The 21,488-nt window shown below is 39.7% G+C and overlaps 1 protein-coding gene across 2 annotated transcripts in view; it reads right to left on the bottom strand.

Annotated features, from left to right (window-relative positions):
- Window positions 1-21,488, bottom strand: part of DNAH8 (dynein axonemal heavy chain 8) — a 321,754-nt gene that overhangs the window by 91,790 nt on the left and 208,476 nt on the right. For both annotated transcript variants that reach the window (XM_047102369.1, XM_047102370.1), the window contains 8 exons: window positions 20,808-21,023; window positions 16,748-16,885; window positions 15,171-15,298; window positions 14,192-14,363; window positions 11,825-11,980; window positions 7,096-7,251; window positions 5,074-5,256; window positions 1,156-1,261 (listed from right to left, as the gene is read on the bottom strand). In XM_047102369.1, the coding sequence (XP_046958325.1) occupies window positions 1,156-1,261; window positions 5,074-5,256; window positions 7,096-7,251; window positions 11,825-11,980; window positions 14,192-14,363; window positions 15,171-15,298; window positions 16,748-16,885; window positions 20,808-21,023 (1,255 nt within the window). The remainder of the gene's footprint in view (window positions 1-1,155; window positions 1,262-5,073; window positions 5,257-7,095; window positions 7,252-11,824; window positions 11,981-14,191; window positions 14,364-15,170; window positions 15,299-16,747; window positions 16,886-20,807; window positions 21,024-21,488) is intronic.

The following is a 21,488-nucleotide window of genomic DNA, read 5'->3' on the forward strand; positions in this document are numbered from 1 at the left end:
TAATAGAAACACCCATGTCTCTGTGACAATAAATCCAACTTTAAGATACGGAAAGATACTTGGGACATGCTGAGCTAAAAGGTCACGATATCTGCAAATAGCGTGCTCTGGCCTGACCCTAGACCTCTGGATGGCAGGTGAATGCTTCAGGAAGGTGTGAGTTACTCCGATGGGCATTCTGGGTCTACCATGAAAGTCCAAATTGCAATCAACCTCGCAGGGATGACACCTTGATCCAGCACACACTCGGCTGGAGCCGGGCAAGAGCCCTCCACTCTCCCTGCTGATATTAGAACGCCCAGGGGTAGCCACATGGCTGGGAGAAGTCACTGGACCAGAGGACAGAGAAGTTCACGAACACAAGCAGTGCAATCAAGGCAGATAGAAGGTCTTTTCCATGAGGTCCCTGTAAAGGTAGTGCTGGAGACCGCTGCAGGAATGATATATCACGTACTTCTGGAGGTTAAGATTTTTGTTTATCTCCAAGGATTAAAGTGCTGCTGGGAAGCACTCATTATGAGGCTGTAATCAATAGCAGGATTTAGGCTACTGTAACTTACCTACTGCAGAACAATATGGTGTTTGCTGACTTTATTGTCTTGGGATAGGATATTTTTATTTATTGAGAGAGACTACATCCCCAAATCAGACTGCCCCGGGGAGAACCCATCCCTGACTTCTAAGTAGATGGTCAAGGCAACTTGAGAGTGAGTGTGGGCCTTGGGTGCCCAAGTGCCTCTGACACAGATTACACACCTCATAACCCGCTGTGGTAACTGCATTTCAATGCCAAATGAAAGAGTCGATCTTAAAAAAAAAAAAAAAATCAGATTGAGCACATTAGTTTCCTTTGGGCAAGCAAATTAGCCTATTATGAGTTACCTAGCTCTATTGGGAGCCCTTATGTTTCTCAGGAGAGAGCAATTATATCAAGAAAACTGTGTTATTCTCAAATGCTCAGACTCTGTTTGCTAATTCAAAAATCAGATTCTCTGAGGTCCCTCTTCAAATGTCTAGATGGAAATTGCCTCACTTGTGTTTGCCTTGGTAACTCAACTGTTTCCTAACATCTACAATCACGAGGGTCCTGAAAAGAGGGCACCAGAAATCCTTGTTCAGAACCCACTGTTTGGTGACTTGTTAATAAATCAGTACCTTTTGTGGCGCTTAATTTGTAGAGAAGGTTGTCTTCCAGTTCCTTCATCTTCCGCTTGTTGAAAGTCACATCCTCCAAAAGTTTAACCCTCTCAGACTCTAATTCCTGTTATCAAGAGACACGAAACAATAGCAAAACTGTGAACACCAGCCATGGTGGCAGATCCCATTTACTAGTGCTTCTGGTCAATTTTTAAAAGTTTAAACCAAAGTGCCTCTGGAATGACAGAAGAAATTACCATCACTAGTCAAATCTATCCATCTGTACTTTTGTATCTCTGGACACTTAAAAACATTATGCCCACTAGGGGCGCCTGGGCGGCTCAGTCGATTGAGCCTCTGACTTCCACTCAGGTCATAATCTTGCATTCCATGGGTTCGAGCCCTGCATCGGGCTCTGTGCTGACAGCTCAGAGCCTGGAGCCTGCTTCAGATTCTGTCTCCTTCTCTCTCTGCCCCTGTCCCATTCACACTCTGTCTCTATCTCTCAAATATAAATAAAATTTTTTTAATTAAAAAAAAATGATGACCACTAGCATTAAGCTTCCATAGCATGCATGCGATGCCCCTGCTAAAATAATTTTGTCTGATTATCCCCTCTCTCTTCCTGGATCTAAGTTTATTTAAATTAGAGTGTCCCATTTTCTTGGCCCTGTTCCCACACAGTCTCTGTGTGAAATGTTAACTTTATTGGCAAGCAGAAGTGGTAGAAGCAGAGACATAATATTAAGAAACCAAGAGGCCACCCAAGCTGAATGTGAGCTCTTGCTTTGGGATCTGCCTATGGGAACACCAGGCAGTTTGTTTGGTTTGACACAGCCAGTTGCCAATACAAATCCATTTTCCATTGTTTGACATCTCTTTCTACCAGAGGGGCCAAACTGGGTGTTTGGAAGGCATATTTTTTTTCTACAAAAATAATGTATTTTTCAAGTTATATTTGGAAAAAAATTCAAATTTTCAGAAAAGTTACAACACTGATATAATAAACTCTCACATATGCTTTGCCTAGATTCACCAGATAACATTTTGCTTCATCATACTCTCCCATTCTCCCTCTCTCTCTCTCTCTATATATATATATATATAATATATATATACAATATACATGTATTATATAGGTATAATATACATATATATAGTACTTACCATCATTATTATTATTGGTGAAACATTTGCTGATGTCATGATCCTTTACCCCTAAGAAAACTTTAGCAAACATCCTAAGAACCAGGATATCCTCTTGCACAAGCATAGTGCAATTTTCAAACTCAGGAAATTTAACATGGATTTAATACTCTTGCTCAACGTAAAGTGAATTGAAATTGCCTCCGTAGCATTTTTTATAGCACTTTTCTTTCCTGACCTTAAATAGAATCATGCACTGTACTTAGAATTATGTTAAAAGAAAGTGCTTTTAAGGTACATATTTGAGAAAATTTCTTGAAAAACCACTTCAGAAATTCTACCACTTTCAGAAAGTCTTCTTAAACCAATTTGTCCATCAGAAGGCACCGCACCAGGTTTGTCTTTACACGGGCCATGGTTTGCATCACAATCTGTGTGTAGATTAGGTCCCTCTAATGAGATCCTGTGCGTCTAGAGGGCAGGAGCTGATCTGCTTCACCTTTGTATTCCTTAGAGCCCTTGCCCTGAGGTTTTGCAGAGAAAGGACCTGGCATGATAAATATGTGTGAAATTGAAGTGTGCTAAATTTCGTTCAACAACTTTGTTTTATATCTGGGGAAACTGAGGACTCAGAAATATTAACTCCAAATAACATCCCATTATCATTCTCACGGTTAGTTACTGGCAAAGACAGGTCTGATACCCTTGTCCTCCAACTCCAACACAGGTTGTATTATTGTCATTTTACTACTGATGGGGTGGCAATGAAGGTCATGGCTGCATTTGCATGGGAATGCCTAATGCATTGTTTCCATTACAATGGTCACCTCTGGGTGGCAGTATAGGAGTCTGTGGACAAAATGAAATCACGTTGGAAAAGCAAGCATCACGGGACAGTGGACACTTGTGGGTTTTTACAGCATGACCTGTAAAGCTTATCTAGGAGGGCTGGCAGGGTGGAAAGTCCATGTGCTTTTATGGGTTAAGACCCTATTCTCTGTGGTCTCTGTCCCTCCATAAAATGAGGGTGTAAGAGCAATATAGCTAAGAGCGTTAAACATCACGGTCAGGATGTCTTCCTGCAGAGTAAGTGTGTGTGTGTGTGTGTGTGTGTGTGTGTGTGTGTGTGTGTGTTTCCAGCAAGATTGAAGTAAGCACTTTAATGTATCCCTTGAAGGGTAAGCTGAAGCCTAGAAGATCAGGTGTGGGCCCTCTGGGGACAGAGTGTAGCCTACTTTAAACAGGGAGTGGCCTGCCTTACAGAAATTCGTGCAGCCTGCATGGGACACCAGACCAGTGAGGAATCATCTCAGAACAGATAAACAGCACCAGTTAAACCATGAAGGAAGGCACCATGTGGCCCTAAGAGGTGAGGAGGCAATGAGGCCCATGCTCTCTCTGCCTGGCTGTGGAAGTGCCATGACTCCCTTTCTGGACTGCAGAAACCCCAGGCTCTTTGTTGGAAGACCCAACAGCTACCGAGAATGGAAGGTGGGACTGTGCCCCCTTCCCTCCACCAGACTGGGAGGGCCGGCCCCAAGGTAACCATCTCTGTTAATCAGGTAGGGTTTCACTTCTCCTTTTACTGAGTCTCTCTATTTCTTTTTTTTTTTTAATTTTTTAATGTTTATTTATTTTTGAGCACGTGGGCACATGCGCTCATGAGAGACAGAGAGAGAGAGAGAGACAGAGACAGACAGAGTATGAGCAGGGAGGAGCAAAGAGAGAGGGAGACACAGAATCCAAAGCAGGCTCCAGGCTCTGAGCTGTTAGCACAGAGCCCGACGCGGGACTCGAACTCATGGACCGTGAGATCATGACCTGAGCCGAAGTCGGACGCCACCCAGGCGCCCCCGAGTCTCTATTTCTCTGGTGTGAGTATCATTTCTCTTTCCCTCTTCCAGTGTCTTTCCTGTGTCCGTGGCTCCTGTTCCTATTTCTTGTCTTTCCCTTTTCCTTGCCAAGTCTGCTGCTGCCAATCTTTTTCTCACCCTCCCATTTTAAGCCTCTCCGGTCTTATTATTGCTAAACTTGCCCTTTCCTTGAACCCTCAATACTCAAGTTAATTCTATGTAAGCAAATATAATCTTTCTCAGATTTTATGCAAATATATTTTCTATATGCAAATACATATAATTACATTTTATGCAAGCATATTTTATGCATAACATTAAATGTTTCCTGAGATTTATCTTAAAAATTAGTTTAATCTTGTATCAGTCTCTTAAAGTCTTCAAGTTTTAAGTTGTTCTTTGTTTTATTGGAACCCTCAATCACACTTAATTTCTCTGCTTTCATGCAAATTTTATTCAATTAAAATGAAAGTTAGGTTCTCTGTATCATTAGAGTGCCAGACTGTAGTAGTTGAAACTTCTACAGTGGCAATATACTCATTCAGAGCAATTTCTTTTTCTCCAGGATCACTATTTTATTGAATTTTTCCGGTACACCAAAGATCACCCATCCAGGGGACTATAGACATGAAGCCAACATACCCCAAGGTTGAAAGACAGAAACAGAAAGAGCAGTGTGAGGGTGTGTGTGTGTGCACGCGCGCACGTGTGTATGTGTGTGTACGCGCACACACGCATGTTTGGGGTTGGAAGACAGGCGAATTCGGTACATGATTTCTTGGAAAGACTTGAGACAGCTAAACAAATATTTATGTTAACAAAGGTAAATACAGTTTGCTTAATTTTTTCTTTCTCATATACTTAACAATTTCAGAATACATTTTAAGCTTTTATTATAATTTATGAGAAGTAGTTCTCTACCTTGAGCAATTATTACCTGTTTCTCAGTTAAAATCACTCTCCTTAGTAACTGATTTTCAAGGCCTTTCATGGTGACAGTAAAATCAATGACTGATGTTTTAGCATTGATCTCAGGGGTGAAGGCAGGGTTTGGTAACTTTGTAGTAATATAAAGTTTAAATGTATCCATGATATCGCATTCCTTATCACCGACTTTCACCTATATCAATTCAAATACACAATCAAAAAACAGCTTAAAGGACAGGGAAAGGAATTTGGGTTTAAATTAGGAAAGAATTTATCAGAGGTCAGCGCTGGGAAATTTGGATGAATTGCAAAGGAAAAAGTTGTAAAACTTTAATCGCTGATCTTAAATAATTAAATAATGTAGATTTGTGGTCCTGCCGGAAGATGCTGTTAGCCGTGACACCAAGCAAAGTAAATGAAACATTTATCTCAAACAAATGTTGCATAAGGGAAAACTCAGACACATCCCAGATTTGCCCATTTTCTCCCACTTGAGGAAATTGTTTCCTACTGAGGAAATCTGTGGTGTTTAGAGGAAGTGTTATCCCTCTTTGCATTTCACAGTCCTCAAAGAAGCATACTTGACAACTGAAAAGATTAAAGAAATTTTCAAAGGAAAAAAATGCCAACATTTTATCCAGAGAGATAACATTTATCTTAGACACTACAATTTGCAGTATATTTAAAAACACCTGGTTTCGCTATCTAAAAGTGAGGTGGAAATGATACCATTTGTAAAGGACTTAAATTTTTAATTAATCTTGATTCTACCTGTGGTTGGAAATCACATCAATAAGGCACTCCCACAGTTTCAAGCCCCATGCCTTCACACAACAGATAAGGATATGTTCTTTTGAAAGACCTTCAGGAAGACCTTCAGGAATAAAAATCCTACACCCTCCTTTGGCCTGTTAAATAAGGCATATAAAAGAATTCACATTATGAAAAATATTTTCCTAAATAAAATTTTGTTTAATGAGAAAATCTGCATTCTTTACTTATTCACTGATATTCATGAAATTAAGTTGTCCAAAGTGAAAAATCTCAATCAGAAATGTTGTCATTCATCAAGAAATAAAACCAAAGAGGGGCGCCTGGGTGGCTCAGTCGGTTAAGTGGCCGACTTCAGCTCAGGTCATGATCTCTCGGTCCCTGAGTTAAAGCCCCACGTCGGGCTCTGTGCTGACAGCTCAGAGCCTGGAGCCTGTTTCATATCCTGTGTCTCTCTCTCTCTGACCACCCACCCGCCCCATTCATGCTCTGTCTCTCCCTGTCTCAAAAATAAATAAAACGTTAAAAAAAATTAAATGTTTAAAAAAAAAGAAATAAAACCAAAGAAGCCTAAAGGTAGAGAATGCCACAATTAAAAAAGAAACACTTCTGAAAATGATTCATGTCACCAACGATGGGAAACAGCAATCCATAGCTTCTAGCAAAGTCTGTGAGTTTAAACTGAAAGTTAATAAAGAGAGAAATGAACAAAGAAGTGTTCATAGACTGTATTAAAATGCCATTTTCTCCAGTGAGAACACAGAGGTTTTATTGTATAGATGAGAATATGGCTTATAAATCCAATTTTCTCAGAGCTGCTAACATACAAACATATATATATATATATATATATATATATATATATATGTATACACACACACATATATATACACACATATACATACACATATATACACACACATATATATGCACTATATATATATATATATAGTGTGTGTGTGTGTGTGTAACACTAATATATTATTATAACCAGACAATGTCTGTCCTTAATATGTTATTTAGTGTCAGCTAAATGGCTACTCTAACCAAGATATTGCCCTTCCCTGTGTTTTTCATATATTGTTAAAAAATAAGGGAAACACTAAATATGATTTTGGAAATAATTTTTTCCAGTGTATCCAATACTACCACCTCAAGGAAAGTGCCTTCGCTGCTATACTCAAAAAGATAAGTAGATGTCACCATTGTTCTTTTCTTCTTCTTCTTCTTTTTTTTTTTTTTTTCTTTCCCTGAAGCTCACCTTGAATGTGGTGCCTGATTTAATGAAATTCTTTTCTAATACATTATCCAAGGCTGGATCCAGCTCCTCACGAATATCCTCAATGAGAAGGGGTCGGCCCAAGGAAAGGCTGTCTTCCAAGTGTGTGCGGAAATATTTATGGTTCAGAGATGTTACCTAGAAATAGAGTTCATTACTACATAAATGTTACAAAGAATGTGCTTATTCCTAATGGAAACAAAGAGATTTGCTGGACAAGTGACTAAGAATTTTAAGGGCTATATAGGAAGCCTTACTTAGGAAAAATAAAAGTAAGAACATTTAATTTTCAAAACTTGGTAGGCCATGACTTTCTGGAAGCCCTGGATGTGCAACTGAATCTCTCTGATCAAAACAGGAGTCAGGTGGCATTCCTTAAAGGGAATGTCACAGCTCTGCTCCTACAGATGGAAGAGAAGTAATCAAGGATTAAACCTGTCATGCTTACATAGTTAGTTACAATGTAACTAAGAGAAAGCAAAGTAACTTGCACATTTGTGCTATTCATTTATCTCCTCAGGACCACTCACAAGATGATCAAGTAACTAAAAAAATAAGCATAAGAGCATCAGAAATTATATACTGAGTCAAACCAAGGGTCCATCCATGTATTCTGTCTCTGTCTCTGGCTCAATGGAAGAATATGATAGATACTTTCCATAAGATCAACTTAAAAGACTGTGTGTTCACTTTTTACATTACATTTGTAAAAAATTAGAATTCTGAATGCCTGGTGGGGCCCCATTTCTAATTCAGTGTTTGTTGATTAGTTAAAATAGACACACTGGGCTGGTTGATCTTCGCATTAGCTAAGCGGCTTTGAACTCTTAACTTCTTTGATCCCCCCTGCCTAAAAGTGAGGATTCCACAAGGTTCAGTCCTTAAATCTCCATCTCCTTATTCTCTACCCACTGGATTCAGCTATTGCCTCTACGCCACTGTGAGTGCTGATCCTAAGATACAAGGAAGATCCGCTGGGACAGCAGGTCATGAAGAGTGGAATTAAAAAATATTATCTCTCGGGGTGCCTGGGTGGCTCAGTCGGTTAAGTGTCCAACTTTGGCTCAGGTCATGATCTCACAGTTCATGAGTTTGAGCCCCGTACTGGGCTCTGTGCTGACAGCTCAGAGCCTGGAGCCTGCTTCAGATTCTGTGTCTCCCTCTCTCTCTGCCCCTCCCCTGCTCATGTGCTCTCTCTCTCTCTCTCTCTCAAAAATCAATAAACATTAAAAAGTTGTTTTATATTTTTTTTCAACGTTTATTTATTTTTTGGGACAGAGAGAGACAGAGCATGAATGGGGGAGGGGCAGAGAGAGAGAGAAACACAGAATCGGAAACAGGCTCCAGGCTCTGAGCCATCAGCCCAGAGCCTGACGCGGGGCTCGAACTCACGGACCGCAAGATCGTGACCTGGCTGAAGTCGGACGCTTAACCGACTGCGCCACCCAGGCGCCCCTAAAAAATTGTTTTAAATATTATCTCTCACTTGTTATGAAAAAGAGATATGGAATTGAAAAATTAAATAAGCCTACCCTTGTCCTGTTTTGGATAAGAAGGAAATGACTAAAAGAAAAAAAAATCCTGCACATGAAGGAATTTGTTTCCCTGGATGGATAGCTTTATTTACACAAATGATGAGCTGTGAAAGACCTCATTATGAGCTGACAAGGTAAATGAATCTAAACAAAGAGCTTTAACCAGCTTTTTAAACAAGATGAAACAAGGTCCCAATGAGACGAAATATAATTGTCCTGCTCTATTTCCTAAGGAGTAAACTCTGTTTTTGTGATTTCCTTCCTAAGTGTGATGGTTCATATCATGTGTCAATCTGAATGAGGTAGGGGCTGTCCAGGTACCTGACAAACATTATTTCAGGCTGTGTCTGTGAGAGTGTTTCCAGAAGAGATTGGTCTTGGAATAGGCAGACCGAGTAAAGAAAATCATCCTCACCTACTTGGGTGGACATCATCCACTCCATTGAGGGCCTGAATAGAGCCCAAAGGTGGAGGAAGAGCAAATTTGCTCTCTGCTTGAGCTAAGACATTCATCTTCTCCTGCCTTTGGACATCAGCGACCAGCTCTTGGGCCTTCGGACTTGGATTGGGACTCCTATTACTTACTCCCCTGGATCCCAGACCTTCAGAGTTTGGACTAGAACTACATGACCAGCTTTCTTGGACCTCTAGGTTGTAGACAACAGACTGTGGAACGTCTCGGCCTCCCTAATCCCATGAGCCAATATCTCATAATAAATCTTTTTCTATATATCTGCATTTACATATAGATATCCTATGTATTTGGTTTCTCTGGAGAACCCTAATACACCAAGAAATTGGGGTACACGGGTGGCTCAGTCAGTTAAGCATCCAACTTTGGCTCAGGTCATGATCTCGCATTTTGTGAGTTTAAGCCCCACATCAGGCTTTGTGCTGACAGTTGGAGCCTGGACCCTTCTTCAGATTCTATATCTCCCTCTCTCTCTGCCCCTCCCCTGCTCGCACTCTGTCTCTCTCTCCCTCAAAATAAACATTAAATTTTTTTTTAAAAAAGAAATAATAATTTTCAAATTATCAATTTATTTAAGATAACTTTTAGCCAACTTCAATGCCTTTTATAAATTTGAAATAATGGCTTGGAGTCATAATTTCATATTTAATTAACTTTATTTTCTTGTGCGGTAACCCTAAGTGGTAGCTACCAACAGAGCCTGGATCACCTGCAAAGATACTCTGGTATTGGGTCTTTACAAGGTGGTCAGTGAATTCTTTATAGGGAAACTTGATGAATACCTTCTCTTTCTGGAAGCCAGAGTTGAAGGTTCTGGGGATGGTGTTGAAGGTGATCTTGGCAAAGCTGCCAAGGTAGAATGTAGTCCTAGGCATACAATATATGTTTTGTTTTTCATTTATAAAGTATTTCATTTTTCATTCTGTTTTCCTTCCCAAATAAAATACTATTTTTGTTTTATTCTGTCTTCATTTATGTGTGTTCGCGCATGTGTTTATCCACACATTTTAAAAATAATGTCTCCTGAGTAAGGAGAATACAGTTCAATCTTACATCCCAGCAGTCAATGTCTTTAAAAATACATTAAGTATCTGTGGCATATTTCTATTACTTCCTCGAGAAGATTCCTGGGACTGGGTAACGGCAGAAAGGACATTATCGAAGGCTATCAAGGAGCTTAATGCCAAAATGGACAGACAAAGCTATGATCAGGAACATTAAGAACAGGATGAGTAGGGAGATGGACAGTCAGAAGAGGCAAGAGGAATGGAACAGGGACACATTCTAGCTGCATGGATCCAGGAAATAAAGTTCAGGGGTAGGAACGCTCCTGTTTACTCCACCCATGCATTCCTTCTGTGAAGACAGCTCCTCTGAAGCTACATTCCCACTGGCTTCATTTCCCTTAACACTCCTCTTCCGTTTATACTCTCTGACCCTGTCTGGGATTTCTCTGGGGTTTGTAAGTAAACAGACTGATGCATTGTGTTCCGGAGTATCTGTAAGATGGGAGTATCTTAGAGGTGTTCCTGAGCACCAGGCAGCATCCAGGTGTCAATGAAGCCCTCATCTCAGAAGGAAATCTTTCAATATTTTACCATTAAATGATGTTTGTTGTAGGCTTTTGGTAGATGCTCTTTCTGTGATTAAGGGAAGGTTCCTCTTATTCTTAGTTTCTTGGAAGTTTTATCACAAATGGGTGTTGAATTTTACCATGTGCTTTTTCTGCATTTATCAAGATGATCACATGATTTTTCTGTGTTTTTTTCCTTGTAATGACGTTATACTTTGATTAATCCACTTAAGTTCAATAAATACCAGAATCCCCACCCTATTGAAAGAGCAGCACAGAAAATATAAAGATGGCATAAAACCATAAACCTTGCCGGCAAGAAGTTTAGGATACGGTAAAGATAAAAGACAAATGGGCAACGAACAGGAATTGAAGACAGACTCTAAGTTCATGTTGGAAATCCAAACAAGACATTGTGAGCATTTAGGACAGGCTATATTAAACTGGGGACACAGGGAAGTCTTGATGAAGGCCATGTTGGAGGTGTGGGCTTTGAAGAACATTCAAGATATTTATCTGGGATATAAGTGAAGTGGGAAACAGGGTGAAGAAAGACACCCTGGTTAGTAGAATAGTTTAAGCAAAAATATGGAGCCAGGAGACTCCGAACCCTGGGAACACTGTCTGGGAAACGGTGAATAGTCTATATTGGTAGTTAAATCAAAATATCGACAGTAAATCTGAGATGCTGGAATCCTGCCCTTGTTTACCTCTACCTTATAATTAACACCTTATTAGACCCCAAGTCCAAAACTGGACTCTAGGATGGTGTGGAGAACCAAGTGCCTGAGCTAGGTTGGTGCAAATAGCCTTACACCGAGGAGCCAGGAGTTCTATTTTTACTGCTTCCCCTGTAAGTCCAAGCCCAAAGCCCCGAATAAAAGCCATATCCAACACAGACGAAGGCAACAGAACCAGGAAAGGGACAGAGAGAAGAGAACATCATGAGAGAAACCAAAAGGAAAAATAATCCAAGCTCTTGCCCTAAACCACTGTTATAAAACTCAAGGGTGTAAATTAACAAGCAGTTGTCACAGAGATGACAACTTTATGACTGGCAGATTCAGCTGAAATTTCAGGGGAAATTTCATGATTTTAAGATTGCTTTCCCATACACCAAGCAGCACATACCTGCAAGTCATTTTCTCTTTCCTTTGATTTAATCCAAGTTTTGCCTTGAGTTTGTGGGTCAATGAGGAGTGGGTATCTGGTGGCCTTTGTCACAATGATGCCATTCTGAATGGAGAGGTCATCTCCTGGTAATCCCTGCAGTCCCCACTCCCCAATCTAAATAACAAGAAATGGATATGGCCAGTCAGAGGAGAACAAGAATGCTTTCATTATTAATTAAGAGTGCCACAATATTAAAATAATTTAATATTAGAATATATTTTTTTTCCATTGAGACCATGCAATGGGTACCTAGAAAAAAAAAACCTCAAACTTGTAAATATGAACCAAATAACATTCACCTAAAAAAATAAATTTATAACCTAACAAATCCTTCTCTAATAACCCAAGACCAGGGTTTAGTCCTTTATGTTATATATCTTCAAACTTATGAGGAAATATTACAAAATCTATGAATTTTTGAAGCACTGTTGTTCAACATGCAGAGAACACAGGGGCTCAAAATACAGTAAGACTAGGTGGATGGTGGAGTTGGTGGAGATGATGAAATATTGACATGTCAGGAAAGATAAGCACCAGGGGTTAAACCTCAGAAAACTCCCCTTCCTGCCCTTTGGCTTTGTTTACATGGGGGGCAGGATTTGTATAGCTGGAGGCAGAGAATTTATGACAGATAAGGTATTATATTCGCAGGTGCTCATCAATGATTTAAATATATATATTTCCGGGGCACTTGGGTGGCTCATTTGATTAAGCATGGGACTCTTGATTTCAGCTCAGGTCATGATCTCGCCATTCATGAGATTGAGCCCTGTGTCAGGCTCTGAGCTGACAGTGCGGAGCCTGCTTGGGATTCTCTCTCCTTCTCTGCCCTTCCCCACTTGCTCTCTCTAAAATAAATAAATGCATAAACATTTAAAATATATATGGGGCGCCTGGGTGGCGCAGTCGGTTAAGTGTCCGACTTCAGCCAGGTCACGATCTCGCGGTCCAGGAGTTCGAGCCCCGCGTCAGGCTCTGGGCTGATGGCTCAGAGCTTGGAGCCTGTTTCTGATTCTGTGTCTCCCTCTCTCTCTGCCCCTCCCCCGTTCATGCTCTGTCTCTCTCTGTCCCAAAAATAAATAAACGTTGAAAAAAAAAATTAAAAAAAAAAAATAAATAAAATAAAATATATATATATACATGTATATATATATTTCCTGGGGTGCTTGGCTGGCTCAGTCAGAAGAGTGTGTGACTCTTGATCTTGGAGTCATGAGTTTGAGCCCCACGTTGGGAGCAGAGATTACTTTTAAATTAATTAGTTAATTAATTAACAAACAAACTTAAAAAAAATATATTTCCTTTCCGAATTACAAGGGAATTGCCAGCCTGCCTCCATGCCGTCAGTAAGATCACCTGGGATCCAAAGAAGCAACCAGCTTCCACCTTCATTAAATTATCCTAACAGCCCCCAAAGGTCATAATTAATATCCTGGCCTGCTTTGCCTCATCAGTGTCCGTTGCACCTTTAGTACATTATCTAGTCCCTGTAACAACCAGTTGAACATTGTTTGAATTGGAAAAGATTAATTTTTTTTAACTTTTAAATGCAGATAACATGAAACTAATAGCATGATTTCCCTCAGGAAACAGCCACTGGGGAACATATTTACAGATCAGAAAGCAGCTCATGAATACAAATTGGCTGGAAAGCACTTAATGCCATAGGAGCTCTGCAAGATAGACTTAAAATTGACAGTGGCATCGAATTCCCAGCAAGGAAGGCTAGTGCAGCGGGACGTGCCATCACTCAGTGATACCACAAAGGGCTGTTGTGCTATGCTGTTGGACACTATGAAAAGATGGTTAATCATCGGAAGAAGGTTAATACCAGTACTTACGGCCTAGCTAATGCCTATAATCACCTAAAATGTTTGAAAGAGAGTGTGACTTAAGAGGAGTGGTGTAAATAATGGAAAGTTATAAGAAGAACTCAATATTACCAAGCTTATAATTCATGAAGCATCTTTTTTTTTTTTGGAAGATTTTATTTTTTTATGCAATCTACCCCCAATGTGGGGTTCGAACTCAAGACCCTGAGCTCAAGAGGTCTTCCACTGACTGAGACAGCCAGGCGCCCCCACAAATGATCTTTTAGTTCACAGGAGTGCAATTGAAAATATTTTAAAAGCAAGATTTCTTAAACAGAAAGGAACTTTTATACCAAAAAAAAGGTGGTTGTTTTTTTCAGTAACTCTTAAGCATTTTCAAAACAATCTTTTCAATTAAATGAAAAAAAAAAAAGGGGAAAAACTTAGGTGTACCTTGATTTCTTACTAAATAAGACTGAAAATCAAATAGTATTATAAGGAAAGTGACACTTACGGTTGGCGGATCCACCAACATTGAAATAAGATTCAGGTTTTCGGTGAAAGGAATCTTCCGAGCTCTCAGCTCTATCTCCCACTGATCTTTAAGCAAATAGTTCCTAAATATCTGATTGAAAGGACCAAGGTAGGAAAGGAATCCAGTGCACAGAAGAATGTCACCTACAAGTCTGTTAGGAAACGAGACAAAGTGAGTACCTGACACATGCGAGCTCTCCCACTAAGGAGTATGAAAGGCCACGTACTAGTCCATGTTACTAGGCAAAATCCTTCTCTGCTTCCTGCTTAACACTTTGAAACCAGACATGGAGAGACCATGCAAGAGGGAGCCCCCAAACCCAAATGCGGGTAGGAGGGGCCACATTTGGTGTAGACCAAGGACCAAGAGAGAAACTGCTTCCTTGAAGCCTGCAGGTCCAGAGCCCTGATGCCGAGGAAAAAAAAGCATCCTTTTCCCATGCCTTGGTCCTGTTCAGATTCAGTCTTAATAAAATTATTTTCTTCTCCCTGTCCTGTTCCCCCTCTGTTCCTCCCACTTCTTGCCATTCTCTACTCCTCTCTCATTCCCCTCTCTTCCACTTTTCTGAGGACACCAGCAGACACGAGCACAAGTCTGCCTTGTATTTAGAGCAAACCACTGATCCACACGTTCAAAGTCACTGAGATTAAGAGTATAGAACTGGACAACATATGTAGATGGTTCTGGAAAAGCCAAACAGTATCACAAGAACTCTTGTACTAAAACCCCACACTGCTGAACCAAAATTGAGATTAAACGTGTTTCACAAACGTTTCATCCCTCTTTGTTTTACTGAGAGTGCGTGACTTAAGTTGTGAGATTCAGAAATGGTTGGTAGGGAGATGAGGGAGTGAAGCATTTCACTGGGGAGATATATTTTCTCTAATGTCACAAAGAGGTGGTGTTTGGAGTGATGATTAAGAAGGAAAGCAATTATAGCAAAGGCCAAAGTTTATACCTGTTAATCTGGGCTTTGAACTCTTTGCTTTGCTGGGTCCATCGGACCTTTTCTCCACTCAGCCCATCGATGAGAGTGGAAGCTGCCTGCATCTTTTTCCGGCACATATCTGCATCATTTAGCAAATCCTGGATTCATAAAGGGAGAGTGTCTCAAAGAACTTCCTTAAGTGCTTAATCAAACATTCACTGTATTCACACATAAACACATATGAGGGAATTTCCTAATTTGCAAAATAAATATAATCTGAAAAAGCAATATGAGTGAAGCTTTACATGTTAAATTCTGGTAATTACTTCATCACATAGTTATTTTATCTTGCGAAATTTCAAGGAAAGCGATTTTGTAAGAGAGACTCCGAATCACATAAATTAATACAGTATTTCTATTCAGTGATTTCAAAACACAATCAGATCAATACAATACACCATTTTAAGTCTTGGATTTGATAATTCTGAGTTCTTGGAAGTTTACAAAGTGTTTTTACTTTTCCTCAGAAAAACTCTACACAACAGTGATGTGCTGCAGCCAGCTTTTATCAACTCAGAAGAGCCAATTATGACATTTCCAGAAAACTTGGATGGTGTTGAACACATCGTATGATTTCATTTATATGTGGCATTTGAGAAACAGATGAACATAGGGGAAGGGAAGGAAAAAATAAGATAAAAACAGAGAGAGAGACAAACCGAAAAAGACTCTTAAATACAGAGAACAAAACTGAGGGTTGCTGGAGGGGAGGTGGGGGGGGGGAATGGGTTAAATGGATGATGCACATTAAGGAAGGCACTTGTTGGGATGAGCACTGGGTGTCACATGTAACAGATGAATCACTGGGTTCTACTGAAACCAAAACCACACTGTATGTTAACCAACTTGAAATTAAATTTTAAAAAAGAAAAAATATATATAAGCTTACAATTAAGCTATATTAAAAGCAAAGGTAACAAGTAATAAAAACCCATCACCTCCTTATTATTTGCTACATTTTTGCCTTATCTATGTGCTTCAGGTCAAGTCAGCACTGCACCTGCATGGTGGTATGTAGTAGGGCTCAGTATGTAACAGTGCTAAACATGTAACAGTACAGTATATGAGAGTGTGCTGCTGTGCACCTGTTTCCAAACATGTGTTCACTGTCAGCACATCAGTAGCTTAAAACTGGCAGTGGTGGGAGTATCTATGCCACAGAAATCAGCAAACAGTGCAGATCAGGGCTTTCTTTTTCCTGGGGCCCCTGTCCCATGAGGTCATGTTAGGGTCCCCATCTGACAGATAAAGCTCCATCAGTTGCCTCCAGCTGCGTAGTGAATAAGTTTCTGCACCGAATCTCAAACCCAATTTTCTAACCTCCAAATCAGTCCCCTTAGGGTATGACATCGCAGCTTACTCTTACCGAAAATGATGATTAAAAACACAAAAAAAACTTTAAAGTGTCAAAAATCGAAAACAGGTAGCCATAGCCAGTGAAGGGCAGTCAGGTAAATACTTTTTTTTTGGTCATAAACATGTGCCTCATTTACAAATACAACACATACTTGTGTAATGTTTCCATAATTTTGTATACTTAATCTCACCATTTTCTCATTCATCGCTGCATCAAATTTTGCTTGTACTTTATCCAGCTCGGCTTGTTTCTCATCCAGCAGTTCCTGTGCCTTCCCCAGCTCAGCATTGGCGACTGCTAGGCGGCCTTCCTGCTTGGCCAGGTTAGCCTTACAAGGAAGAAGAGGTAATTGTATGGACTTGTATTAGGTCTGCCCAATATTTGTGGTTTTTTTTTTTTGTTTCTTTACGATTTTTTTAATTTAATTTATTTTTGAGAGACAAAGAAAGTGCACATGAGCGGGGGAGGGACAGAGACAGAGAGGAACACAGGAACTGAAAGCGGGCTCTGTGCTGACAGCAGAGAGCCTGATGCGGGGCTCGAACTCATGATCCGAGATCATGACTTGAGCCAAAGTCGACGCCTAACCAACTGAGCCACCCAGGCGCCTCTGTTTATGGTTTTAATTGGTAAATAATAACATGAATTACACAATTTTTGCCCAAGATGGTATGTTGAGGTCATCTGTTTCTGTGTGTTCAGCTGGAGTGTTGGAGATATTTCACTAAAGTTCTATTTTTTCTTTTAATTATTCATGTTTGATACAGAAAACATGAAAAATGCAGCAATGTATAGAAAGGAGAAAAGAGGGGCGCCGGGGTGGCGCAGTCGGTTGAGCGTCCGACTTCAGCCAGGTCACGATCTCGTGGTCCGTGGGTTCGAGCCCCGCGTCGGGCTCTGGGCTGATGGCTCAGAGCCTAGAGCCTGTTTCCGATTCTGTGTCTCCCTCTCTCTCTCTGCCCCTCCCCCGTTCATGCTCTGTCTCTCTCTGTCCCAAAAATAAATAAACGTTGAAAAAAAAAAAAAGGAGAATAGAAATTACCCATGATTTTACCCAGAGATAGTCTGTGAGTATTGTGTTAAAAAGGTGATAACTGGCATTTTCTAGTTTTTTTCTTTGTCACTCAATATGGTGTAATCATTTCTCCCTAAACATGTCCTTAAACACTTTTTCATAGACATTAGCAATATGGCTGCATAAAATCACACTATTTTGATGTATCATAATTTATTTAACCTTTGCCCTATTTTTGACATCCCCTCCCACCATTTTAAATTATTATAAATAATGTTATTGGGCATGTGAGCATTTTGGGTTGTTCCTTTCGTAAAGACATTTTGAAATGAAATTACTGTAATGGTAGAGTTTCATCTTTTTCTACATCCTACAGCACCGAGTGAGAATTATATGTTTCTTAGAACTTTAAAAGAATCAATAAAATAATATAGCCCTAAAGCCTTCTGAGGTAGAAGCTTTTTGATAACATTCTCATTTTCTTTCCCAACGTTTAATTTATCTAAATTTAGCCCTTTTTCACAGGAAATATTAATTTAATTACTATTAATATTATTAAATTGAAAGTTTCTCATGTATTTACATATAACTGTTTAAAATTATTTAAATCTATGCATCTGTGAGTATATGTATTTTCTTCTGGATTATATTTTCCAACAACATGTATCTTATATTTTGTTTCTGCAAAGCACCAATTATTTAATTCTGCTACTGTTCTCTATTTTTTAATGTTTATTTATTTTTGAAGGAGAGAGAGAGACAGAGTGTGAGCTGGGGAGGGGCAGAGAGAGAGGGAGACACAGAAGCCAAAGCAGGCTCCAGGCTCTGAGCTGTCAGCACAGATCCCAACACGGGGCTCACACTCATGAGCCATGAGATCATGACCTGAGCTGAAGTCGGACGCTTAACCAACTGAGCCACCCAGGCGCCCCTACTTTTCTCTAACTTTTAATGTTTTTTGTTTTTTTTTTTTTTGGTTCGATTCCACTTTCCTTAAGTTTTGTGTGTATGTATATTTATAAGCAAGTATGTTCTGGAGTGTTTAGTTTCTTTAATTAATTTAAGAGCTAAGAAAGTGCCATTGGGCCACATAACAAAAGCTTTGGTAACTAGCTTTTTGTCATCATTTTCTAAAAAGAAGTGGCTGGATTTTTTTTTTTTTTAATGAAAACTGTGTAATCTTATTGTTTATAATCAGAGAATGAGGCCTTGACAATTTCTGCTTTTGGGAACTGAATCAAGGTCTTCTTTTAGCATTGAATATGATCAACTTTTGTAAATGTTTCTTGGTCACTAGAAATAACTTCATATTCTGTGTTCATATTCAAGAAAGTTCAATGTAGCTATTCAACCTTAAAAATGATAAAGTGTAAAATCTCTATATAATTACTAGTTTATGGCTGCAAAAGACTGGCTACGTAATTTGCAGGGCCCAGTACAAAATTAAAATGTGGGGCCTCTTGTTAAATAATTATTAAGAACTTCAAGAGGGTGACAGTAGCCATTAAGCCAAGCACGAACCCTTCTAAACACAAGAGTCCGGTGTGCACAGATCACACACTCATAAAACCAGCCTTCTGCACAATCTCAAATTGCAATACTACCTGTGTTAATATCCACTTAAAATATGAATGCATTTTGCTTTTTGTAATTTGATAACATCTTACTTATTACAAAAAGCGTAATTATAATTAAGTCTCACTGTAGATCACAATTGTTAGTAAAAATTAATTCTGTTCTTATAAGTGCATTTTTTCTTAAATTCTACATCCCTTGGTATCTTTTTGTTGGAGTAGATTGTTACATTTTCTCATCATTTCCCTTTATTAAAACTTTATTTTTTTAAAAAAATGTTTGTTTATTTTTGAGGAAGAGAAAGTGCAAGCAGGGGAGGAGCAGAGAGAGAAGGGGATAGAGGATCCAAAGTCGGCTCCGAGCTGACATCAGTGAGCCCGATGCAGGGATTGAACTCACAAACCATGAGATCATGACCTGAGCCACCTAGTTATTTTCAACTTCTTTTCTATTTTTCTCAAAGTTACCTATGCGCACAGTTTTAAAAGACAGCCATCTTCAGGGCTGCCTGGGTGGCTCAGTCAGTTAAGCGTCCAACTCTTGATTTCAGCTCAGGTCATGATCTCACAGTTTCATGAGTTCGAGCCCTGCATGTGGCTCTGAGCTGGCAGTGCAGAGCCTGCTTGGGATTCTCTCTCTCTCTCTCTCTCTCTGTCTCCTTCTCTATCTGCCCCTCCCCAGATCTCGCTGTCTCCATCTCTCTCAAAATAAATAAACTAAAAAAAAAAAAAAAAGGCAGCCATTTTTATAAGGCTTACTATGAAAACCCACAATACCCTGCCCACCTGCTCATCATTTTCCATTCCACAGAGCAACCACTTTCCCCTCTTTTAGCTTTATGGTGGGGGTGGGGCGGGAGGTTAATATGTATCTGGGTGGTGTATTTTATGAATCCTTTGCACTCTTGAGAATGTCATTCTGTTCCCTCTGACCTGAAGAACAGGTTGCCCTTGTATACATGGAGTGCGTGTGTGTGTGTGTGTGTGTGTGTGTATTTACCACTCAGTACTTAAACTGCATCCTTAAGAATGTCTTTTTGTTCCCTTATACATGAAGGGCAGCTTGACCAGTTATTGAATTCTTGGACCACAGCAATTTCCTCAATACTCTGCATATATCTCCCCATTACATTCTAATATTTAGGGTTGTGGGAATTCTGCAACATCCTGATTTCTCTTCTTTTGTGAGCGATCTTTCAAAATTTTGTTTGTTCGTTTGTTTCTTAGAAACAAGGGTTCCCCCCACCCTCCCCCTCTTTTTAAATTTCAAATATTTTTGGGTGTTGACCTTAATTTCTATAAACTTTGTTTGGAAACTAGTAATCAAATTCCATCTCCAAACCTAATCTCTTTAAACTTTAAAGAAATGGCAAGTTTTCTTTTATGACAGCTTAATTATTACTTGCGCTGAATTCATTTCCTGCTTTAAGTTAACAAGCTGGCTTTGATTTCTTGTCTGTGATGCCCAGAAACACATAACAGATGTAAAGAAAATGAGAAACCACAAGAAGACATGAAGAAAAGAGGAAACATTTAGCAAAATGGCGACATAGATCTTTATTAGTCAAAATGCTGCTTTGCTTTGTCTTCTCATAGCAGTAATACTGATGACTGATTTTTACTGAACACTGATTTTCTAGGAGGCAGAGGGAAACTCTTACCTTCAGAGGCAACACCTCTCTGTTGACACCATAAAATGTGGCCATAGCAAGGGTCCAGGACAGCAGGCCAGCCACATTCCCACAGACTTTTTTGGCATTTTCCAAAGAATAATCATCCATGTTAAAATATGGCTGCAGCAACTCAACAGTCTCTTCATTTATAGTATCCTTGGGAAACTGCTGAAGGCTCCACAGGAACCCTGTTGCACTCATTAACTGAAAAATAGTAGCACAACCTGTACGTTCTGGGAGAAAATCAATGCTTTCTTCCTGAGTTAGTATATATTTCAAAATTGAAGTTTCTTCCAAAGAAGTAACAACCGACACCCTCTTAAACATACAAATCAAGATTGACAGCAGTCGACCTAAATCCGTAAACTGCAAATTGTCTTCCCATTACCACGGTAAAAGAGTAAGGAAGAAAAGATATGTGAGCTTCCCGTCCAGTGGGTGCATCTGAATGTCACCAACCACGGAAGCTCCCTTTCAGAGACTCAGTTGGGTTGACATCAAGACCGTGCCAGTGCTAGCCTCGGGTTCTGGACACTTTTTATGAAAAGAAGGCATTTGGCTTTAAAATCTTTCCCCACTTATACTTTAGGGGGTGCAGTTTAAGATAAACTCTTCATTACACAATTATCAATTACTGCCTGCCAGCTTGTCTGGTCTATATTGAATGTC

The sequence above is a fragment of the Lynx rufus genome, unplaced genomic scaffold (genome assembly GCF_022079265.1).
Source record: "Lynx rufus isolate CCGP_SWC_20201006 ecotype Redwood Valley unplaced genomic scaffold, mLynRuf1.p SCAF_6, whole genome shotgun sequence".
Classification (NCBI taxonomy): domain Eukaryota; kingdom Metazoa; phylum Chordata; class Mammalia; order Carnivora; family Felidae; genus Lynx; species Lynx rufus.